Source organism: Nothobranchius furzeri, chromosome 6 (genome assembly GCF_043380555.1).
Source record: "Nothobranchius furzeri strain GRZ-AD chromosome 6, NfurGRZ-RIMD1, whole genome shotgun sequence".
Taxonomy (NCBI): Eukaryota; Metazoa; Chordata; class Actinopteri; order Cyprinodontiformes; family Nothobranchiidae; genus Nothobranchius; species Nothobranchius furzeri.
In genome coordinates, this window is record NC_091746.1 from 71,771,221 (window position 1) to 71,790,526 (window position 19,306).

General features: G+C 45.3%; 1 protein-coding gene across 4 annotated transcripts in view; it reads right to left on the reverse strand.

The window, feature by feature from the left end:
• Positions 1–1,046: 1,046 nt before the first annotated feature.
• The window catches only part of ghrb (growth hormone receptor b), a 39,640-nt gene continuing 21,380 nt past the window's right edge, over positions 1,047–19,306 (reverse strand). For 2 of the 4 annotated variants that reach the window (XM_070552536.1, XM_070552535.1), the window contains 6 exons: positions 16,053–16,231; positions 15,764–15,942; positions 15,549–15,693; positions 6,449–6,539; positions 6,226–6,295; positions 1,047–2,833 (listed from right to left, as the gene is read on the reverse strand). In XM_070552536.1, the coding sequence (XP_070408637.1) occupies positions 2,006–2,833; positions 6,226–6,295; positions 6,449–6,539; positions 15,549–15,693; positions 15,764–15,942; positions 16,053–16,231 (1,492 nt within the window). In that variant the 3' untranslated portion in view covers positions 1,047–2,005. The remainder of the gene's footprint in view (positions 2,834–6,225; positions 6,296–6,448; positions 6,540–15,548; positions 15,694–15,763; positions 15,943–16,052; positions 16,232–19,306) is intronic. The other 2 variants (XM_070552538.1, XM_070552537.1) reach the window with 1 other exon arrangement.

Below are 19,306 nucleotides of genomic sequence, written 5' to 3' on the forward strand. Positions count from 1 at the left end.
GTGGATGCAAGTTTTTGGAGGGGCGGATATTCGTTTTTAAAAAACCCCGGCTACGTGTGGACTAGGCCTAAGTCTCCTCCCTTTCCGGTAAGCTCATGGGGCGAATGAAAAAATGAATGCAAGTCAACAAGGCTAAAAAAGCTATTTTCTAATCTGCTTTGCCTTACGCCCTGGATCACACATATGTTGTACTGCAATTTAAATTAAAAGTAATGATGGGTGTTTCGAACACGCCAGTCACGTACTTTGAGGTTTATCAGTAGCGTAGCTGCTACTTCCCAAATGGCCAATTTTACGGTGGTTCTTTTGCCGTGTGCGAAGGATTTGAAGTTTGCTGAACTTAAAGCCCTTTTCCATCAGTTTTTCTCCGTGTCTGGTTCGATGACGTCATTTTCGTGAAGCGCATTTGTAGTCCTGGACTTATTTTCACACGAAAACTAAAATAGTGTTTCTCCCATTCGAAAATAAGCACGTTCTTAATATCAAAAAGCTTCTTTAGAATTCACGGACATCATATGTGAAATCCATGAAACATAACAAGCGGCATTAGAAAATATCATTTTTAGCCACATTGACTTGCATTCATTTTTTCGTTCTTCCGGGGACCCGTGGTCCGGAAGCAGATGGGCTGACTTTAACACTGATAACCCCTCTCATTAGTAGATACTGTAGAAAAATTATTCTCGCTTTTATAAAACAATAAACTTGGTTATAGAAATGTTTTCAATGGTAAGACTGACCTTAAACATAAAAAAGCTACATAAAATGTTGCACGGTTTCCCATCTCACATTAAACAATGTGCCATTAAATACACGGTGAACAAAAAGCAGCATTATTTTTGTATTAATACTGAAGAAACGGACGACCTGTAACATGAACAGCATCACTCATGGTGATGTTATTAATGCTAAGTAATGCTTCAGACTGCTACGTTTTTTCCCTTTTACAATAAGTGCCCGGTATCTGTATGGTGTCCTCTAGATTCCTAGAATCCCCCAAGGCACTTTACAACACAACAGTCAAGTCCCCCCCCCCCCCCCCCCCCACACACACACACCCCATGCACACCTTTAAAGAGCAAGTCACCCCCTACCAGAGTATTACTCCACTCCCACTTCCTGTTTGAAAAATGCAACAAATGCTGTTGCCTAGCAGACCGAGAGGGCGGAGCCACTAACAAATACACACAGGCTCACAACGACATTGTGACATCATATGGTACCAGCTAACGTTCTAAGGTACCTCTTAGCCAGTAGCGATGGCAGATTTAAATTCAAATGCAGTGCAGAGATTTTACCTGACAACGGCACAACACTGACAGTTTTAGGCAGGAAATTTAAATTTTAACTAAAATGCACTAAAGTGCAAAACTATTGACGACACGTGTCTGCAGCACGATTAGACACGCACTTATGTAGTTTATCAGCAAAAAAGTTGATATGGGGGTGACTTGCTCTTTAAAAAAAATCTTACAATGAAACAAGAAATTTTAACTGATCCAATTTTTAGAAACCAAATGAGAACAAATGAGAACCTGATTCAACAGGAATCCGGCTACATGAACTCTTGCTGGTCTACAAGCAGGAAACAACTTTCCCTCTTGGTGGCCGAAACATCACGATAAGTCTGTCTGTCAGGAAGTTAAGAGACCATTCTTGCTCCATGTGGTCATATATATGTCTAACCACCGTGTGGTCACATTAAGATTGGTCTTCCTTGTCATTCAGATCTCCATAAGCATTCCATGACCCAGATACGTGAAAATCTACACCAACAATCTGACTGAAGGTGGACTTAAATCCTGGGTTTGTTCTCAGCGCCAGCCTTCTCTGGATTTTCCAGTGACATAACCATCTTTGCCCTAAAAGTCCCATAAGGAGATGCCATGTATGAGGTAGAGTTACCCCCCACCCCCACACTGAGTATGGTGAGCTGAAATTCAACTCAACAGTCCAGGATTTGTTCTCCTTTCGGTCTGAAATGGTCTTTGTGTTCTCTTCTGATTTATGGCGTGATGCTTCCCAGCTGATCGGGTGTCAGGTAGCCGTCCGGCGTTGGACCAGCCTTTGGGATTATTAGGTGGGGGGTTGGCGATGAGTTTGGTGTAAGTAAAAGGCTGTTCTGTCCATCGACCCCCTCCACCACCGTGTAGACTGGTGCTGGGGTTAGGGGAGACTGGGGGATGGTACTGGAATCCTGGTTAGGAGAAGGATAGTGTGTGGGATTTGGGTTAACTCCAGATTGGAAGGGATCTTGAAGGGTCCTTTTGGAGAGTTCTCTGTGATCTGAACTCATCAAAAGAAGCTGAACTTGTTTCGGTTCCTCTTCTTTCTCCATCACGATCTCTTTGTGAGTATTTTCCTCCACCTCAGTCTGCTCCTCAGGCGACAGCAGAACATTCCCAGATGACCTGACCTCACAGACCATGGTGTACACCGCCTCTCTGCACGGTGATACCAAAGAAGGGTCCACCCTGGTGGAGCTTTGGACCCCGAAACCCAGATCGGAGGCTTTCTGATATGGTGCTTCCTTAAGCAGGGTCTGGTTTTGGGTGAAAGGGTGGATGGGTGAGGAGTTTGACTCGCTGAGCAGATCTGGTTCACAGCAGCTGGAGCGACCCGAGTCATCATCTCTGAAGCCACCTGAGAGTGGGGAGTAGTTGGTGGACAGGGAGTGGTCCATCAGGCAGTTTGTGTCCAGATCGGTCAGTTTTTCATTTTGATCCTCAATGTCCAGATCGATGAACTCCACCCAGGGGTCGCTGTTGTAGAGCTCTGGTCTCAGGTCGGGAGGACCACCAAGGATGGACGTCAGCTCTCGAAGCTTTCCTTTCTGGGAGACAACAGGAAATAAATCAGGCAAGTCAACGCAGTCCATCACAGAGTAAAGCAAGTGATCTTGCAGGTTTCATTTCCAGTTTATCCAGATATGTTTTAAAAGTTGTGAGCTGAATCAAAAACGTGATGAAAGTGAAGCGAGAAAAGATCAGAGACAACAGATCCACCAGAATCTCAAACTGTTGAGAATTTAGCCCAACTCCTAGCCACTTATAATAATAATAATAATAATAATAATAATAATAATAATAATAATAATAATAATAATAATAGTAATAATAATAATAATAATAATAAAACAGTGCTGTTCTACGTCTGGGACTCCAACGCGCTTTACAGTACGAACATTCACACACTGAGAAGCAAAGCCACCATCAGTGCATCCTAACTAACTCAATGGGCAGGATCCTGTTCCTGGAAAGAAACAAAGGAACAGTCGAATTCCCAAGACCAGCAGAAGAACCTGGGAATTCCATCCATGCAGCACACCACGCACCGGTTCAGTTTAAACCACAGAGACTTGTACGTCCTGAAGACCAGGCAGCCAGACAGGAATGCTCTGAGCAGCACGTGGGGAGACTAAACAACAGCTACAGAACATGGTGGCTCACCCCCGAAGACACCACACACAAAGGACCAGAGCCAGCGGTTTACCAAACTCATGTCATGACAACGAGGCTCAAACGCCAGACGAGTTATCTGAGAGGGGTTCCGGAATTGGGCTGAATGATTTTAGGAGAAGGTTGAATTGAGATTTCTACTTCAAAACAAGGCTCAGCACAATATTCACAACGGTAACATTCACATCAAACTATCAGAATATTAAAAGCTGTTGCTCTAATGCAGGGCTCCCCAACTTTTTCTGGCCTGTGAGCTACTTTTACAATCAAAGTACGTAAGAGCTACCGCCATACGATTTATTCACGTTGATACTGTCTCTGTGTGTACATGCTCATGTTAAAAACGCTATGCTTTCTACATTAACACGCCTTTTATTCACTAGCTGTTTTCTCTGTCTTTCAATACATCCACATCATTATAAAAAGCACAAGGAAAACAGCGACATTCTGAAAATCCAACTAAACACATTTTGTTTATTAAAGAGCAAGTCACCATCGGAACTTATCGCTTCTTCGGATTTGCTGGTTCTGACCAACATTCCACATCACACCATTCTCCGTCTCATCCACCTTAGGCCCAGTCCACACGTAGCCGTTTAAAAAAAAAAAAGAACATCCGCCCCTCCAAAAACTTGCATCCACACCACCTCGTTAAAAAAAAACTCTGTCCACACGTACCCGGATAAATACGTTGTTAAGGACATGCCAGACCTGTAGGCGGCAGTACTTCTCCCGTTCTTAACCTCGTCCTTCGTCTGTGGTCTTCCGCAAGGAGCAGTAATTCCGCTTGCAAAAACAAACAAGCAAAAAGCGCTTGGACAATTGATAAAGCGAGCGCAGCTCTGAGGGCATCCATGCTGTCGGCTAGTGTAAACACAGGTCGCACACGTGATGTCAGCATTTTTTTGTCGCGGAAAGTGACGTTGCGGACCTTAAAACTCCGGTTTTGTCTGTCCACACGCAGACACCCGAAACGGAGAAAACGCAGATCTTCACTTTGGCCGGAGTTTTTAAAAAGATCCGTTTTCGTGTGAAAAAACTCCGTTTTCGTGTGGATGACAGGCCAAAACGTAGAAAAATATCTACGTTTTGGCAGATCCCCGGCTACGTGTGGACAGGGCCTCAGTTACACCAAACATTTAGTGTTAAAGTTAGTCTAGTTTAATTTGTTTAGTAATAAATCTTTAAACTTTTAAACTCGACTCTCTCTTCTGGTGTCTCTGAGTGAATACGAGGCTGTTACATAATCCCTGCAATAAAAAATTCCAATCTTCTGGTTTAAAATAACCTCACAGATCCGTAAGTTTGATTTCATATTGGCTATGAAATCCTACGCCTTATAGCTCATTAAATAACAAGTCATTTAAATCACCACACAACGTTGTCATGTTCTGTGTGAAGTTTTAGCCATCGGTCCTGAGGCCCAGAGAGAGAAACTTTTACCTAAACTACAATCAGTGTCTTTTTATCCATCACTACAAGTGAAGAATCTGGGCGTTATTTTCGACTCTGAGCTGACTTTTATTCCCCTCAGTCTCGTCTCGTTTTTGGATCTCTAGTGCTATTAGTGCTTCTTGAGTCTCTAGTGTTTTTGGATCTCCCGTTCAGTATTTGGGTTTTTGTTTTTTGGCTCCCTGCCTTTTGGATTATCCCCAAATAAAGGATTTTTATTTCATCTTCCACCCCTGCCTCGTGTCATCCTGGATTTCTGCATTTTGGGTCCTAACCTCCTCCTTGCTCGTATCGTGAAACTCCCCTGCTTGTTTCTGCTCCTCCTCTCAGGTCATTAGTCTCACCTGTGCCCAATTCCCGTAATCACCCAGCCCCTGCGTATATAACCCTGCCTCGACTGTCTGTGTGTTGTTGGCCTGTTGTTTTGTTCCCCTCCAGAACTCTAGGTTCCTGCTCATAAGTGAGCTTTTGTTTCTGTCACTCAGTGTTTTGTACACTAGGCTTAGGCCCTGTCCACACGTAGCCGGGGATCTGCCATAACGTAGATATTTTTCTACGTTTTGGCCTGTCATCCACACGAAAACGGAGTTTTTTCACACGAAAACGGATCATTTTAAAAACTCCGGCCAAAGAGAAGATCTGCGTTTTCTCCGTTTTGGGTGTCTGCGTGTGGACGGACAAAACCGGAGTTTTAAGGTCCGCAACGTCACTTTCCACGACAAAAAATGCTGACATCACGTGTGCGACCTGTGTTTACACTAGCCGACAGCATGGATGCCCTCAGAGCTGCGCTCGCTTTATCAATTGTCCAAGCGCTTTTTGCTTGTTTGTTCTGGCAAGCAGAATTACTGCTCCTTGCGGAAGACCACAGACGAAGGACGAGGTTAAGAACGGGGGAAGTACTGCCGCCTACAGGTCTGGCATGTCCTTAACAATGTATTTATCCGGGTACGTGTGGACAGAGTTTTTTTTTTTAAACGCGGTGGTGTGGATGCAAGTTTTTGGAGGGGCGGATATTCGTTTTTTAAAAAACCCCGGCTACGTGTGGACTAGGCCTTAGATTCCTGCCCCTTTGGATTTTTGCTCCTCGTCATAAATAAAAGGAATTTAATTTATGCAACCGCTCCTGCTGAGGAGCTCTGGATTCTTGCATTTTGTGTCCAATCCGCCTGCTCTCATTGTGACAAACTTAATCCGAGATTCTGGTGTTCTGAAATGGGAAAAATATACGTTTCTTTAAACTTCCTGGACTCTGTAAGCTTCAAGTGGCTTCTTTCAGGGAGTGCATCCGTCGCTGTGGCCGTGTGAGACCTACCTTTAAAAGATCCGGGTCGATTCCTCGGATTTTAGGTCCAGGAACAGGAGGCAAAAGAATAAACATCAACCTGAAGGTGTTAAAAAATAATCATCAGTTTAATCTCAGATATAATTTAAATTCAAACTGACATTTTAAATCAAACTTATTTCTTCTACTTGTTTAACTTTTCTACCAAAACCTAATTAATGTTGCAGCGTCCAGGTAAGGATGGAATACTCACTTTTCTTGCTGTAATATGACGACGAACATGAGGACGGCCACCAGACAGAAGACCCCAAACATCAGCAGGGCCACCACTGGAAACCTGGAAACTGGGGAAAAACAAGAAGAGAAAACCAAATTCCCTTCACCATAAAATCACTGAGTTCAGGTACAGCAGTGGTCTGTAAGCTGTGGTTCTGGAGCCACATGTGGTCCGAAGTGGCTCCCCCCAGTTTGGCCAAAAACACCTGGGGCCTATTAGGAGTGATGATGGCTAGAGGCGCTAGCTGAAACGTGCCAGCTTTAAGGTAAACATCTATTTATTACTGCGCTGTGTAAAAAAGAACAAAGTCACGGATGATGAAGTCACGCAGAACGAATGTACAATAGGGAAGAGTGGTCTTTAAGTTTCACCATCCAGTTAATTTACACAATTTAATCACGACTTCCCATCATTCAGATTCTGCTAAAATGTCTGGAGCTGTTTGGACTGCAGGGAACGGGTTTCTGGTTGGGATAATAAAGAGTTCTTTTAACCCTCCCACTGTCCTAATGGGTGACCCCGCCAGGAAAGGTGACCACTGAGCAGGATTGACGGTTTATCCCTTGAGGTCCACGTGTCAGGGGTGAGGAGTGAGCACCACCTCACCCCTGACACGTGGACCTCAAGGGATAAACCATCAATCCTGCTCAGTGGTCAACTTTCCTGGCGGGGTCCCCCGTGAAGACAGTGGGAGGGTTAAAGGTTATGAAATACAGGTGCTGGCCAGTAAATTAGAATATCATCAAAAGGTTGAAAATATTTCAGTAATTCCATTCAAAACGTGAAACTTGTACATTATATTCATGCAATGCACACAGACCAATGTATTTCCGATGTTTATTACGTTTAATTTTGATATTTATAGGTGACAACCAATGAAAACATCAAATCTGGTATCTCAGAAAATTAGAATATTCTAAAGGCCAATGAAAAAATGTTTGTTTCTCTAATGTTGGCCAACTGAAAAGAATGAACATGAAAAGAATGTGCATGTATAGCACTCAATACTTAGTCGGGGCTCCTTTTGCCTCAATAACTGCAGTAATGCGGCGTGGCATGGACTCGATCAGTCTGTGGCACTGCTCAGGTGTTATGAGAGCCCAGGTTGCTCTGATAGTCGTCTTCAGCTCCTCTGCATTGTTGGGTCTAGCGTATTGCATCCTCCGCTTCACAATACCCCATAGATTTTCTATGGGGTTAAGGTCAGGCGAGTTTGCTGGCCAATCAAGGACAGGGATACCATGGTCCTTGAACCAGGTGCTGGTGGTTTTGGCACTGTGTGCAGGTGCCAAGTCCTGTTGAAAGGTGAAGTCTGCATCCCCATAAAGTTGGTCAGCAGCAGGAAGCATGAAGTGCTCTAAAACTTCCTGGTAGACGGCTGCATTGACCCTGGACCTCAGGAAACAGAGTGGGCCAACACCGGCAGATGACATGGCACCCCACACCATCACTGACGGTGGAAACTTTACACTGGACCTCATGCAACGTGGATTCTGTGCTTCTCCGCTCTTCCTCCAGACTCTGGGTCCTTGATTTCCAAAGGAAATGCAGAACTTGCTTTCATCAGAAAACATAACTTTGGACCACTCAGCATCAGTCCAGTCCTTTTTGTCCTTGGCCCAGGCGAGACGCTTCTTGCGCTGTTTCATGTTCAAGAGTGGCTTGACACACGGAATGCGACACCTGAATCCCATGTCTTTCATGAGTCTCCTCGTGGTGGTTCTTGAAGCGCTGACTCCAGCTGCAGTCCACTCTTTGTGGATCTCCCCCACATTTTTGAATGGGTTTGTCGTCACAATTCTCTGCAGGGTGCGGTTATCCCTAGAGCTTGTACACTTTTTTCTACCACATTTTTTCCGTCCCTTCGCCTGTCTGTTAATGTGCTTGGACACAGAGCTCTGCGAACAGCCAGCTTCTTTAGCAATCACCTTTTGTGTCTTGCCCTCCTTGTGCAAGGTGTCAATGATTGTCTTTTGGACAGCTGTTAAGTCAGAAGTCTTCCCCATGATTGTGGTGCCTTCAAAACAAGACTGAGGGACCTTTTAAAGGCCTTTGCAGGTGTTTTGAGTAAATCAGCTGATTAGAGTGGCAGCAGGTGTCTTCTATATTCAGCCTTTTCAGAATATTCTAATTTTTTGAGATACCAAATTTGGAGTTTTCATTAGTTGTCACTTATGAATATCAAATTTAAATGTAATGAACATTGGAAATACATTGGTCTGTGTGCATTGCATGAATATAATGTACAAGTTTCACGTTTTGAATGGAATTACTGAAATATTTTCAACCTTTTGATGATATTCTAATTTACTGGCCAGCACCTGTAGCTTCAAACCGTAACTGAAGTTGGTTAGCTTGTTTCTTTATTTGGTCTTGTAAAACCCAGCATAAGTCTGATATGGCGCTTACACATTAGCATCGGTTCGGTCCCTTATGGTCCCTTCCAGGACCAGAATTTGGTTTCACACACAGGTCAGATTTGCGTTTTCGGTGCCGAGGCGACTCTTTTTCTCAGACCTTCTCCCCAGTGGTAAGACTGGGACCGAGGCGACACTACGGACTGAATGGCCGGCTGAAATTACGCCTACCGCCACCTCTTCAAAGGTGTGTCCCTTGTCCTTCAGGTGAAGGTGGACTGCAGAGTTTTGACCTGAAGAGGTGGCTCTCCTGTGTTGTGTTATGTTCTTGAGTAACTGTTGTTTAGTTTCTCCAATAAACATCTGGACAGTGCTCCTACACTGGACTGGGCTCAAAAATCAAACAACTTGGACTCGGATCAGGGGCAAAAATGTGGTTGTGACATCTCTAGATATAAGTCAGCTTTAAAAACTAAAACTATTATTTATGAACTAACATTAACACTAATGACACTAATTGATATATTTTTATTATGTTGTTTGAACCCAAGGGTCTCATTATCTGAATGTTCTAGCTTGTTGGATTGCTCTATAAGTGCCGCTTTCTTTACTTTGAGCACCCGTCCCGTCAAAGATCTCTGCACGGCCCTGTGTGTGTGTGTGTGTGTGTGTGTGTGTGTGTGTGTGTGTGTGTGTGTGGCATAAGATTACGAGGACACACACAGCCAGGGGCGCAGATAGGATTTTCAAACTGGGGGGGACAACGTTCCAATGTACCCTCCCCCAACCACACACACACACACACACACACACACACACACACACACACACACACACACACACACACACACAAACTATTGCAAGCGCCTTAACTAGAGCTCAGTCAGTTTGTGTAATTTCCTCCAACGGTTTACGTAAAAACTAACTTTTATATACGTGTTTGAAGCCGTTATGCAGTGGAGCGCTGGCAGCAAAGCTCTGCCTGATCAACACTGCAAATGATAAATGACCCGCACTTGTATAGCGCCTCTCAGAGTGAGGACTCCAAAGCACTTTACACTACAGTGTATAATTCATCCATTCACACACTGATGGTGATGAGCTACGATGTAGCCACAGCTGCCCTGGGGCGCACTGACAGAGGCGCCCCACTATTTAATTCAGTCATTTGTTATTCTCCCAATCAATTACTAACCAAAACCTCATACTTTATGCAAAACATTAAATGATTTTCAGCATACCGATCTTTACAGAAAACATAAAAACCCTAAAAAACTGCACATAAAATATATTAAAAAACAATATTCACTTATCACTTAGAGCAGTAGTTCCCAAACTTTTCAGCCTGACCAACAGATGTTCCTTCATATTTTTACGTTATTTAGAAATTTTCATTATATTTGGAAAGTTTTGATTTATATATAAATATATAAATCTCTATTTAAATTTTATATTTTACTTTTCTTATGATTATGTGGCACACTTGACTTCCATACATAACGCATCGGCATCTGCCTCTTTTTACGTTTTTTTTTTTTTTACATTGTCGCTATGTCTGTCACGTTAGCGGTGTTTTACCATCGTTTCTACATCCATCACGTCCCAGAGAAGGTTAAACCAACATCAAACCCAACGTTTGGAGCTTGTAAACTCCACACACCTCTCGTGCAGCACCGGCTGTCTGATGCTGCAGCAGCGTCCATCCTCCCGGCTGGATGAGTGAATTTCTTCATCAGAGTCAATATTCTGCTTCATAATCAGAGTCAGTCATGACCAGACAAAGTGATCAGTCAACAAAGACCAGACCTGCCGGCAATTATACTTTTTATCTAATATTTGCGCTCTTCATGCTGCGCGCATCTCCTCCTCTCCCCGACTGGGAGCCTCTCGGCGGGAGGCTATTTCAAACTCTAAAAACTCCAAAACTTTGCTCAGCCTGAAGGTTACACATCTCCACTATCTTCTGGTGTAAAGTAGTAACTTCATGAGGGATCATATTTGTAGATGAGACTTGTTAAAGTCAGCAACGAGGCTTCGGCGCTTATAACGAGTAAGTCCCAACACTGACAACAACGTACTGAAACTAGAACCTACACGCATAAACAGACAGATCGGTCCCGCCTACTTACACCGTTGGTCTTTTTTAAATACGCAGCAATCGTTGTTTGCCTTTTTCGCTTCATCCTGCGTCCTAGCAGCAACCACTTTGGCGCCTCTGGAGTCGGTGTTTGTTTACGTCATGCTGCATTCAATGTAATTGGAAAAAGGAGCTTCAAGCGCTTAACCTCCGATTTCGTTTTCTTTCTGGCCTTAGTTGGGGGGACGGATCGGGGTCGATCTGAATCTGGGGGGGGACAGATCCCCCCCATCCCCCACTCTATCTGCGAGCCTGCACACAGCATAATGTGGTTCATTGTCTCCAAAAGCAACACAGCTCATGTCTGCCTTTCGTTTACCTTATGGAGTGGACTAGCGCGTCGTAAACGCCGCCCACAGGCTTGGAGATTTTCACATTCCTGAGAAGTCCCTCGGATTTATATGTGAACACCACACCGCCCATACCAGCCCAAACTCACGCCATCCAGCCCAACCAAACCCAGACCGTGCCGACGCTAATGTTGCTTTTTTCTACGTATAACCTCAAGTGTAGTCAAGGGAACGCGTTCATTTGCATCGCATTGTGCTGTTTTGTGGTTCTCCACAGCCTCTATAGCGTTATAGACAGTGTTGGGCAAGTTACTTTCAAAACTGTAATGCATTATTTATTACTTGTTACCCTCATTTTAACGTAATTCATTACATTACAATATTACTGATTTTAAAATGTAAGGCATTACACTACTTTTGCATTACTTTAAGTTACTTTCACCAAAACAACTTCAGTATGAATCTGGTCATGTGACGCTCAGTGAGCTCATGACATATATGTGGAAGGTGATGTGGTGTCTGAGCTAGGATTGCTGTTAAAACAGTCAGATATAATAACAGTTCTTTAAAATGATTGTTTATTAAATAAAAGCAACAACAATCTGTACTCTCAGCACGCTGACATCTTAGATTAACTGAGCAGGGAGTGAGGTGGTGGGGGCTCCAAGTCTATATTTGCCTTGGTCCTCAAATGCCTTGATACGGCCCTGGATGTGGGACTGACTTCTGGGGTGATCTGATTCTATCACATGTATAAATATTAAATGCTTGTATATTATTGCTTTTCACTGGTAAATGTGTACTGGGAATAAATCTGCCTACTTTTTTTCATTTCAAGCACTTTGTTTTGTTTTCTTGATTTTATGTGAATAATTTCCTGCCCTTTCTCTCTCTAACCTTCCTGCATGCTGCATCTTTTCTCCGTCTTCCAGATTTCCTACTTTCTAACTAGTCAGCCAAAGGGATCTACCGAACGCAAAAATAAATAAATAAATAAATAAATGCTTAATATGCGCTGCGCTCCAGCAGCAATGAGTTGAAATTACCGGGGCACAGATTATGAACTCAGCTGAAAAGTACATGAAGTACCAGAGAATATGAGCTGATATAAACGATCGCAAACGAATGACTTTGCTTTGGTGGAGCGATTTAGTGAATATAACAGCGGCCGCGCGCAGGACGCAGCTGGAGTATTTGAGCCGTTACCGCTGCGTCCTCTCTGCTCATAGAATGCACGCAAAGCTGAGTCCATAAATGACGTCATACATGTGGATACTGGATCTTTTTTCAGGCTTCCCGCAATTTGATTTTTTAGGAAACCCACATCTTGATTCTGGGTTTAAAAATGCATTGTAATTACCGCGTTACTGACAACTGTACCGAGTAAATATTACCATTTTCTTTCCCTGTAATGCCTTACATTACCACATTACAGCAAAAAGCAAAGCATTACAGTAATTCAATCAAATCAAATCAAACCAAATCAAAGATACTTTATTAATCCCAGAGGGAAATTAGAGTTTCAGTACACACAATTCAGAGATCAGACATACGTGGGCAAGACACATGACAAGAATTGGTGACTGTGGTCATTCGCAACCCTGAGTCGCGCTACCTTAATAGAGATAAGAGGGTTACACGAGGATTGGTTCAGGTGGAGGGAAGAAAAAGGCTCTTCAGAGTTACCCTCCACCAGGAGGGCAGCTTTGCTCTGCAAAAAAACACCTCAGTCTGCAACAGACTTCAGACAACACAACATAAGTGTCCACTAGGTGGGGTGGTGGGTTGGGACTATCCCTACTTCAGTTCCCGCAGCCACGATAAGCAGCACATGTCACCTCAGTGTGGATGGGGGGGGGGGCATTGAGGGTTGGAGGGTTGCAGTGACCCTGGACGCGTCGGTGGCCTTCCCGCTGTCCCGCCCAGGCTGGGAAAGGAGACAGAGTTGAGTTGCCATAGCGACGGCACTTTCCACATATCTTTTGAGGGGGGAGTTTTCGTTGGAGCCTTGCAGGCTCAAGGACGCTAGATTCCAATTAGAAATTGTTTTGGGGCCAGACAGAGATAATTTCCTCTCTGTCTTACAGTTTGTTGGTCCTCAACCTCTCAGAATCCCAATAATGGACATTAATCTATCCCAATCCGTGCTGATTCGTCCACTCTCTCATTGATGGCATCCATCTTTTGTGCCAAAGAATGAATCTCGGCCAAAGTTCCAAGCTTACGATTCATCTTGACAATTATGTGAGTCTGTGAATTCACAGCGCGATGCAATCCATCTCTGAGCTCCGGGATCAGGCCAATATTCCTCGACAGCTCATTAATTTTCCGGTAAGCCAGGTAGCCTCAATTGCTGATCAGCAGGAAACCCGACACCAACACCACGAATATCCACACGTCTTCAGAGTCCTCCACAGACAGCTGAGATAAACAGATCAAGTTCCACTGTTTCCAGGAGTCCATGATGTGTCCAACTGGGTCTGTCCCGGCGGGATATCCGGGAGCCCCCTCTCCCGTTCTCATCGTTGAAAAATTTTTATCAATTGCGTTGAGAGACCAGCTGAGCAGGTCCATTTTAGTAATGTCAGTTTCCAGTTTCCAGAGAAAATGCAGAAGCAGCCGTGCACCCAGCACAGAGAGACAGACAAAGGCCTTGAGGATAAGATATGGAGGAGAGGAGGAAAAAAAGCATCTGCACCCTCCAAGAGCCAGAACAAGAAGTGAATTCATTACTTTTGTACCGCGTTACTCCCAACAATGGCGTTATGCGAATAAAAAACATTAATCCATGCTCTGTCTGTGTTTGAATGAAAAAAAAATCTGACATTTAAAGCAACATTAAAGAGTTTTTAATGCTGATTTTAAACTGGTTTCTGTGACTGTTCTGCCATAAACTTGAGCAACTTCTCAAAGGACAACGCTCTGCTGCCCTCTGCTGACCAAAACCTGCATTTACAGTTCTGAGGCGCACTAGTGGGAGGTCTCTACCCGTTTTGGCCATTAGCTGTTCACTGTGCTAGCAGCTAATAGAAAACTAGCAGTTAGCTTTTATCAGTTTGGCAACAGTCTGTAAAAAGCACAAGAATATGAAGAATACGATGCTTGATTTGCGCAACAGTGTGGATATTCTTTTACTTTGTTACTTATTTGGTATCCGGTGGCTCGTGTTAGCGATAGCTCATTGTTAGCGCTAGCTACAGCAGGCGGGTTTTGTCACTTGTAATTCCACTTTCAACCAGTAGGACACAGAAGTGGGAAACCTATTTAGTGTTGCTAGCTGTGGCTTTACCCAAGGCTGCAGACTCCTAGTTTACAGGATCAGAATACACACTCGTATGAGGCTAAGATGATATTCACACGTAGAAACCTTTGTTTTGTGACCTCTGACCTAGGGCTGGGCGAAATAGAAAAAAAAAAGCCTGTCGATTAAAAAAGATCATAATGATCAATATCAATACTTATTGAAAACTATTGGAAAAATGTCAGATGTATTAAATAAGTGCAGCCCTGGCCATCGTAGGCCATTACTTAATGATAAAACAAGTTGGTTGCATCACCAGACTTGTTTTTTATCGATTCTCTGTTGTAAACCATCGTTTGTTTTTTGTCAGACTTGTAAGAACGAAAACATCGCCGCCACACTAGTGAGGTACTGTAACCTTTGGAGGGGCGACGGTGGCACAGGAGTTAAGTGCTCGCCCCGTAATCGGAAGGTTGTAGGTTCGAGCCCCTCTTAGTGTGTCGCTGTTTTTGTGTCCTTGGGCAAGACACTTAACCCACGTTGCCTGCTGGTGGTGGTCGGACGGACCGGTGACGCCTCTGCCTCGCCTCTGTCAGTGCGCCCCAGGGCAGCTGTGGCTACATCACAGCTCATCCCCACCAGTGTGTGAATGTGTGTGTGAATGGGTGAATGACTGATTGTGTTGTAAAGCACCTTGGGGGGTTCCAGGACTCTAGAAGGCGCTATATCAAATACAGACCATTTACCATTTCTTCCACCTCTCCCTGCTGCAGCATCGTGTTTAAGTCACACTGCTGCCTGTTTAGGTTTGAGAGGGGAGGGCTTGGTGAGGGAGCGTGCTTGGGTCGGTGATTCTGATTGGTTGGGTGTAAGTAATGACTCTAGTATGAAGCTATCCAATAGGCTATAATGGAAAAAGGAAGCTTTTATTGAAGCTTTTATTGATCCATTTCTTCCTACTGAACCACATGTCTATCGTTGATATATATCATTATGAATTATCATCCAGCCCCACTCTGACCTCTTTAACAGTCCCTGAAAGTGAGTTTACCTTTAGATGAGATGTGCACGAACACAGAGTCGCTGAATTCGCCGAATAACTTCCCCCCGAGCATTTTGCAGCGAACCCGGACTTCGTGGTGGACGTTTGTTTGAAGGCCGAACACGGAGCGATGTGGACTTTTCACAAGATTCATCTGTGGTGAAAACCTTGTATAAATACAAGCTTCAGCAGGAAGATCAGTGTGAGAATCTACGGAGACCCACCACTTTCCACTCGTCAGAATCCACATCGCGGTACTGGACCTCGTAAAGCAGCGTCAACCATCCCGTCTCCACGTCTGCAGACCGCGGAGGCTTCCAACTTAGCATGATGTCAAAATGCGCACTGGTCAAGCTCACGTTCATCAGCGTCCAGTTTAATCCCACAGGTGGGTCGGGTTTAACTGTAGGGAGAAAAATTCCCTTTGATCAGTGCTATGAAGTCAGAGTCTGAAACTAAACAGGAAAAATGATTAAAATACTGTAATAGAAGTTTAATCATCATGAAGCCCACCGATGACTGAAACCTCGACGGGAGTCTCGTCGTAGAGGACGTCCTGGTCCCTGGAACGAAGCTGAATGGTGTAAGTGGTCCAGATGGTGGTGTGGTTCTGATCGAAGAAGCACTCGTTTGGCCTCTCCATGCTGTACTGCGGACATTCACTCCAGTTTTCCTGAGGGGCTGTGAGGGGCCTGAGGGGTGGGGGGTATAGAGAGCTGTTAGAAACGTCCTTTTAGCTCAGAGGCTAATGCTAAATACCGCTTTGTTGCAGCATTTCTAATCTCATAATCACAAACTATGAAATAATATAAGAATAAAAAAAGATTTAGTTCGTGCTTTTTACTTATTGTTCTGAGCATCAGTTCGTTTTCTGAAACAAGGGTTAGGGTTAGTTAGGGTTAGGGTTTACTGCTGGAAAATGGTCGGACCAAAAAGCATGAGCTCCAATAAAACAAGAGTGTTGTGTTGCTCAGATAATAGTCCAACAGGAACTCATAACTTCCTTTAATCCTTCACAATAAGAGTCTCAAACATAAACATGTGACTCAGAACATCTGGAGCCTATAAAATATTTTATTTATCCTGTTCTTTGACTTTTGTCAGACAACAGGATGAACAGGAAGGACTTGGAAGTTTAAACGGATAAAGGGAAAATTCCGGAGACGGGGAGCAGCATGGCTAAAGACTCAAACCCACCATGGAAAATCCGTAGATGGGACAGAGAGGTGGAATGAAGAAGGAATATTTTGGGGTGGAGCACAGGGCTGAAGCATCTCAGAGATACAAAGGAACCGGATTTGGGATCTTTGGCATCTGGAGTGAGGTGTGCTGCTGAATCCTAGACCAGTAGACGTTTTTGGATTAGTCCCTGCGGTTTTTCCAGAGAGGAGAGTTCCTGACTGTCGGTCCGTTTTTGAGAGATTTATAAACAGACTTAGTGTACTCACTTGTCCTGTGTGGACGACTTTTTGTCTAATCAACAAGAGACATACTTTATGTCTTAAAGGGACATTTCAGCCACGTTCTTGTGAGTTTCTGTGCAGAAGTTGTGCTAACGCTGAGTTTGAGTGCAGATCTGCCCCCCCCCCCCCCATCCCGGGAATCCTCGCAGGCTGAACATTAGATTCTTATGAGGACTAGGAAGGACGGGTCCTTACAAAGACGACTGGGAAGGACGGGTCCTTATGAAGACGACTGTGAAGGACGGGACCTTACGAAGACGACTGGAAAGGACGGGACCTTACGAAGACGACTGGAAAGGACGGGTCCTTACGAAGACGACAGGGAAGGACGGGTCCTTACGAAGACGACTGAGAAGGACGGGTCCTTACGAAGACGACTGGGAAGGACGGGTCCTTACGAAGACGACTGGGAAGGACGGGTCCTTACGAAGACGACTGGGAAGGACGGAACCTTACGAAGACGACTGGAAAGGACGGGTCCTTACGAAGACGACTGGGAAGGACGGGTCCTTACGAAGACGACTGGGAAGGTCGGGTCCTTACGAAGACGACTGGGAAGGACGGGTCCTTACGAAGACGACTGGGAAGGACGGGTCCTTACGAAGACGACTGCGAAGGACGGAACCTTACGAAGACGACTGGAAAGGACGGGTCCCTACGAAGACGACTGGGAAGGACGGGTCCTTACGAAGACGACTGGGAAGGACGGGTCCTTACGAAGATGACTGGGAAGGACGGGTCCTTACGAAGACGACTGGGAAGGACGGGTCCTTACGAAGACGACTGCGAAGGACGGAACCTTACGAAGACGACTGGAAAGGACGGGTCCCTACGAAGACGACTGGGAAGGACGGGTCCTTACGAAGACGACTGGGAAGGACGGGTCCTTACGAAGATGACTGGGAAGGACGGGTCCTTACGAAGACGACTGGGAAGGACGGGTCCTTACGAAGACGACTGGAAAGGACGGGTCCCTACGAAGACGACTGGGAAGGACGGGTCCTTACGAAGACGACTGGGAAGGTCGGGTCCTTACGAAGACGACTGGGAAGGACGGGTCCTTACGAAGACGACTGGGAAGGACGGGTCCTTACGAAGACGACTGGGAAGGACGGAACCTTACGAAGACGACTGGAAAGGACGGGTCCTTACGAAGACGACTGGGAAGGACGGGTCCTTACGAAGACGACTGGGAAGGTCGGGTCCTTACGAAGACGACTGGGAAGGACGGGTCCTTACGAAGACGACTGGGAAGGACGGGTCCTTACGAAGACGACTGTGAAGGACGGAACCTTACGAAGACGACTGGAAAGGACGGGTCCCTACGAAGACGACTGGGAAGGACGGGTCCTTACGAAGACGACTGGGAAGGACGGGTCCTTACGAAGACGACTGGGAAGGACGGGTCCTTACGAAGACGACTGGGAAGGACGGGTCCTTACGAAGACGACTGGGAAGCATGGGTCCTTACGAAGACGACTGGGAAGCACGGGTCCTTACGAAGACGACTGGGAAGAACGGGTCCTTACGAAGACGACTGGGAAGCACGGGTCCTTACGAAGACGACTGGGAAGAACGGGTCCTTACGAAGACGACTGGGAAGAACGGGTCCTTATGTTTATGTTTATTTATTTAGCAGAAGCTTTTATCCAAAGCGACTTATAACCTATAGGGCATGTTGTGATCTGTGGGGGAAACCGGAGTATCCGAAGGAAACCCACGCATGCATGGGGAGAACATGCAACTCCACACAGAAAGGCCGCAGCCGAGTTTCGAACCTGCGACCTTCGTGCTGCGAGGCAACAGTGCTAACCACTGAGCCACCATTCAGCCTGGGAAAGACAGGTCCTTACGAAGACGACTGGGAAAGACGGGTCCTTACAAAGACGACTGGGAAGGACGGGTCCTTACAAAGACGACTGGGAAGGACGGGTCCTTACAAAGACGACTGGGAAGGACGGGTCCTTACAAAGACACTTCTGAATTTGGGCACAGCCCGTGTGTTGCTGTTGTCCTTCTTCAGCCCTAATCTACTACACTTAAAAAATAAACCTTCACACCACCGTCAATTTTTACTCCTTATTTCAGCAGAAAAACGGAGAACTTCCTGCCTGAAGGCACCAGAAGCGCTACATTTAGCTGCTGCTGCTGCTATCGTCTCTTGTAAATAACCACAGAGAACCCTGCTATCGATCCCACCCAGATTCACGAGGAAAAACATCTTTGTCTGAAATGTTCCTTTAAAGCAGCAGATGTGACCCTGAGGTGGACTTTGCCTTTTGAAGGCGGGGGAGTCGGAGCGCC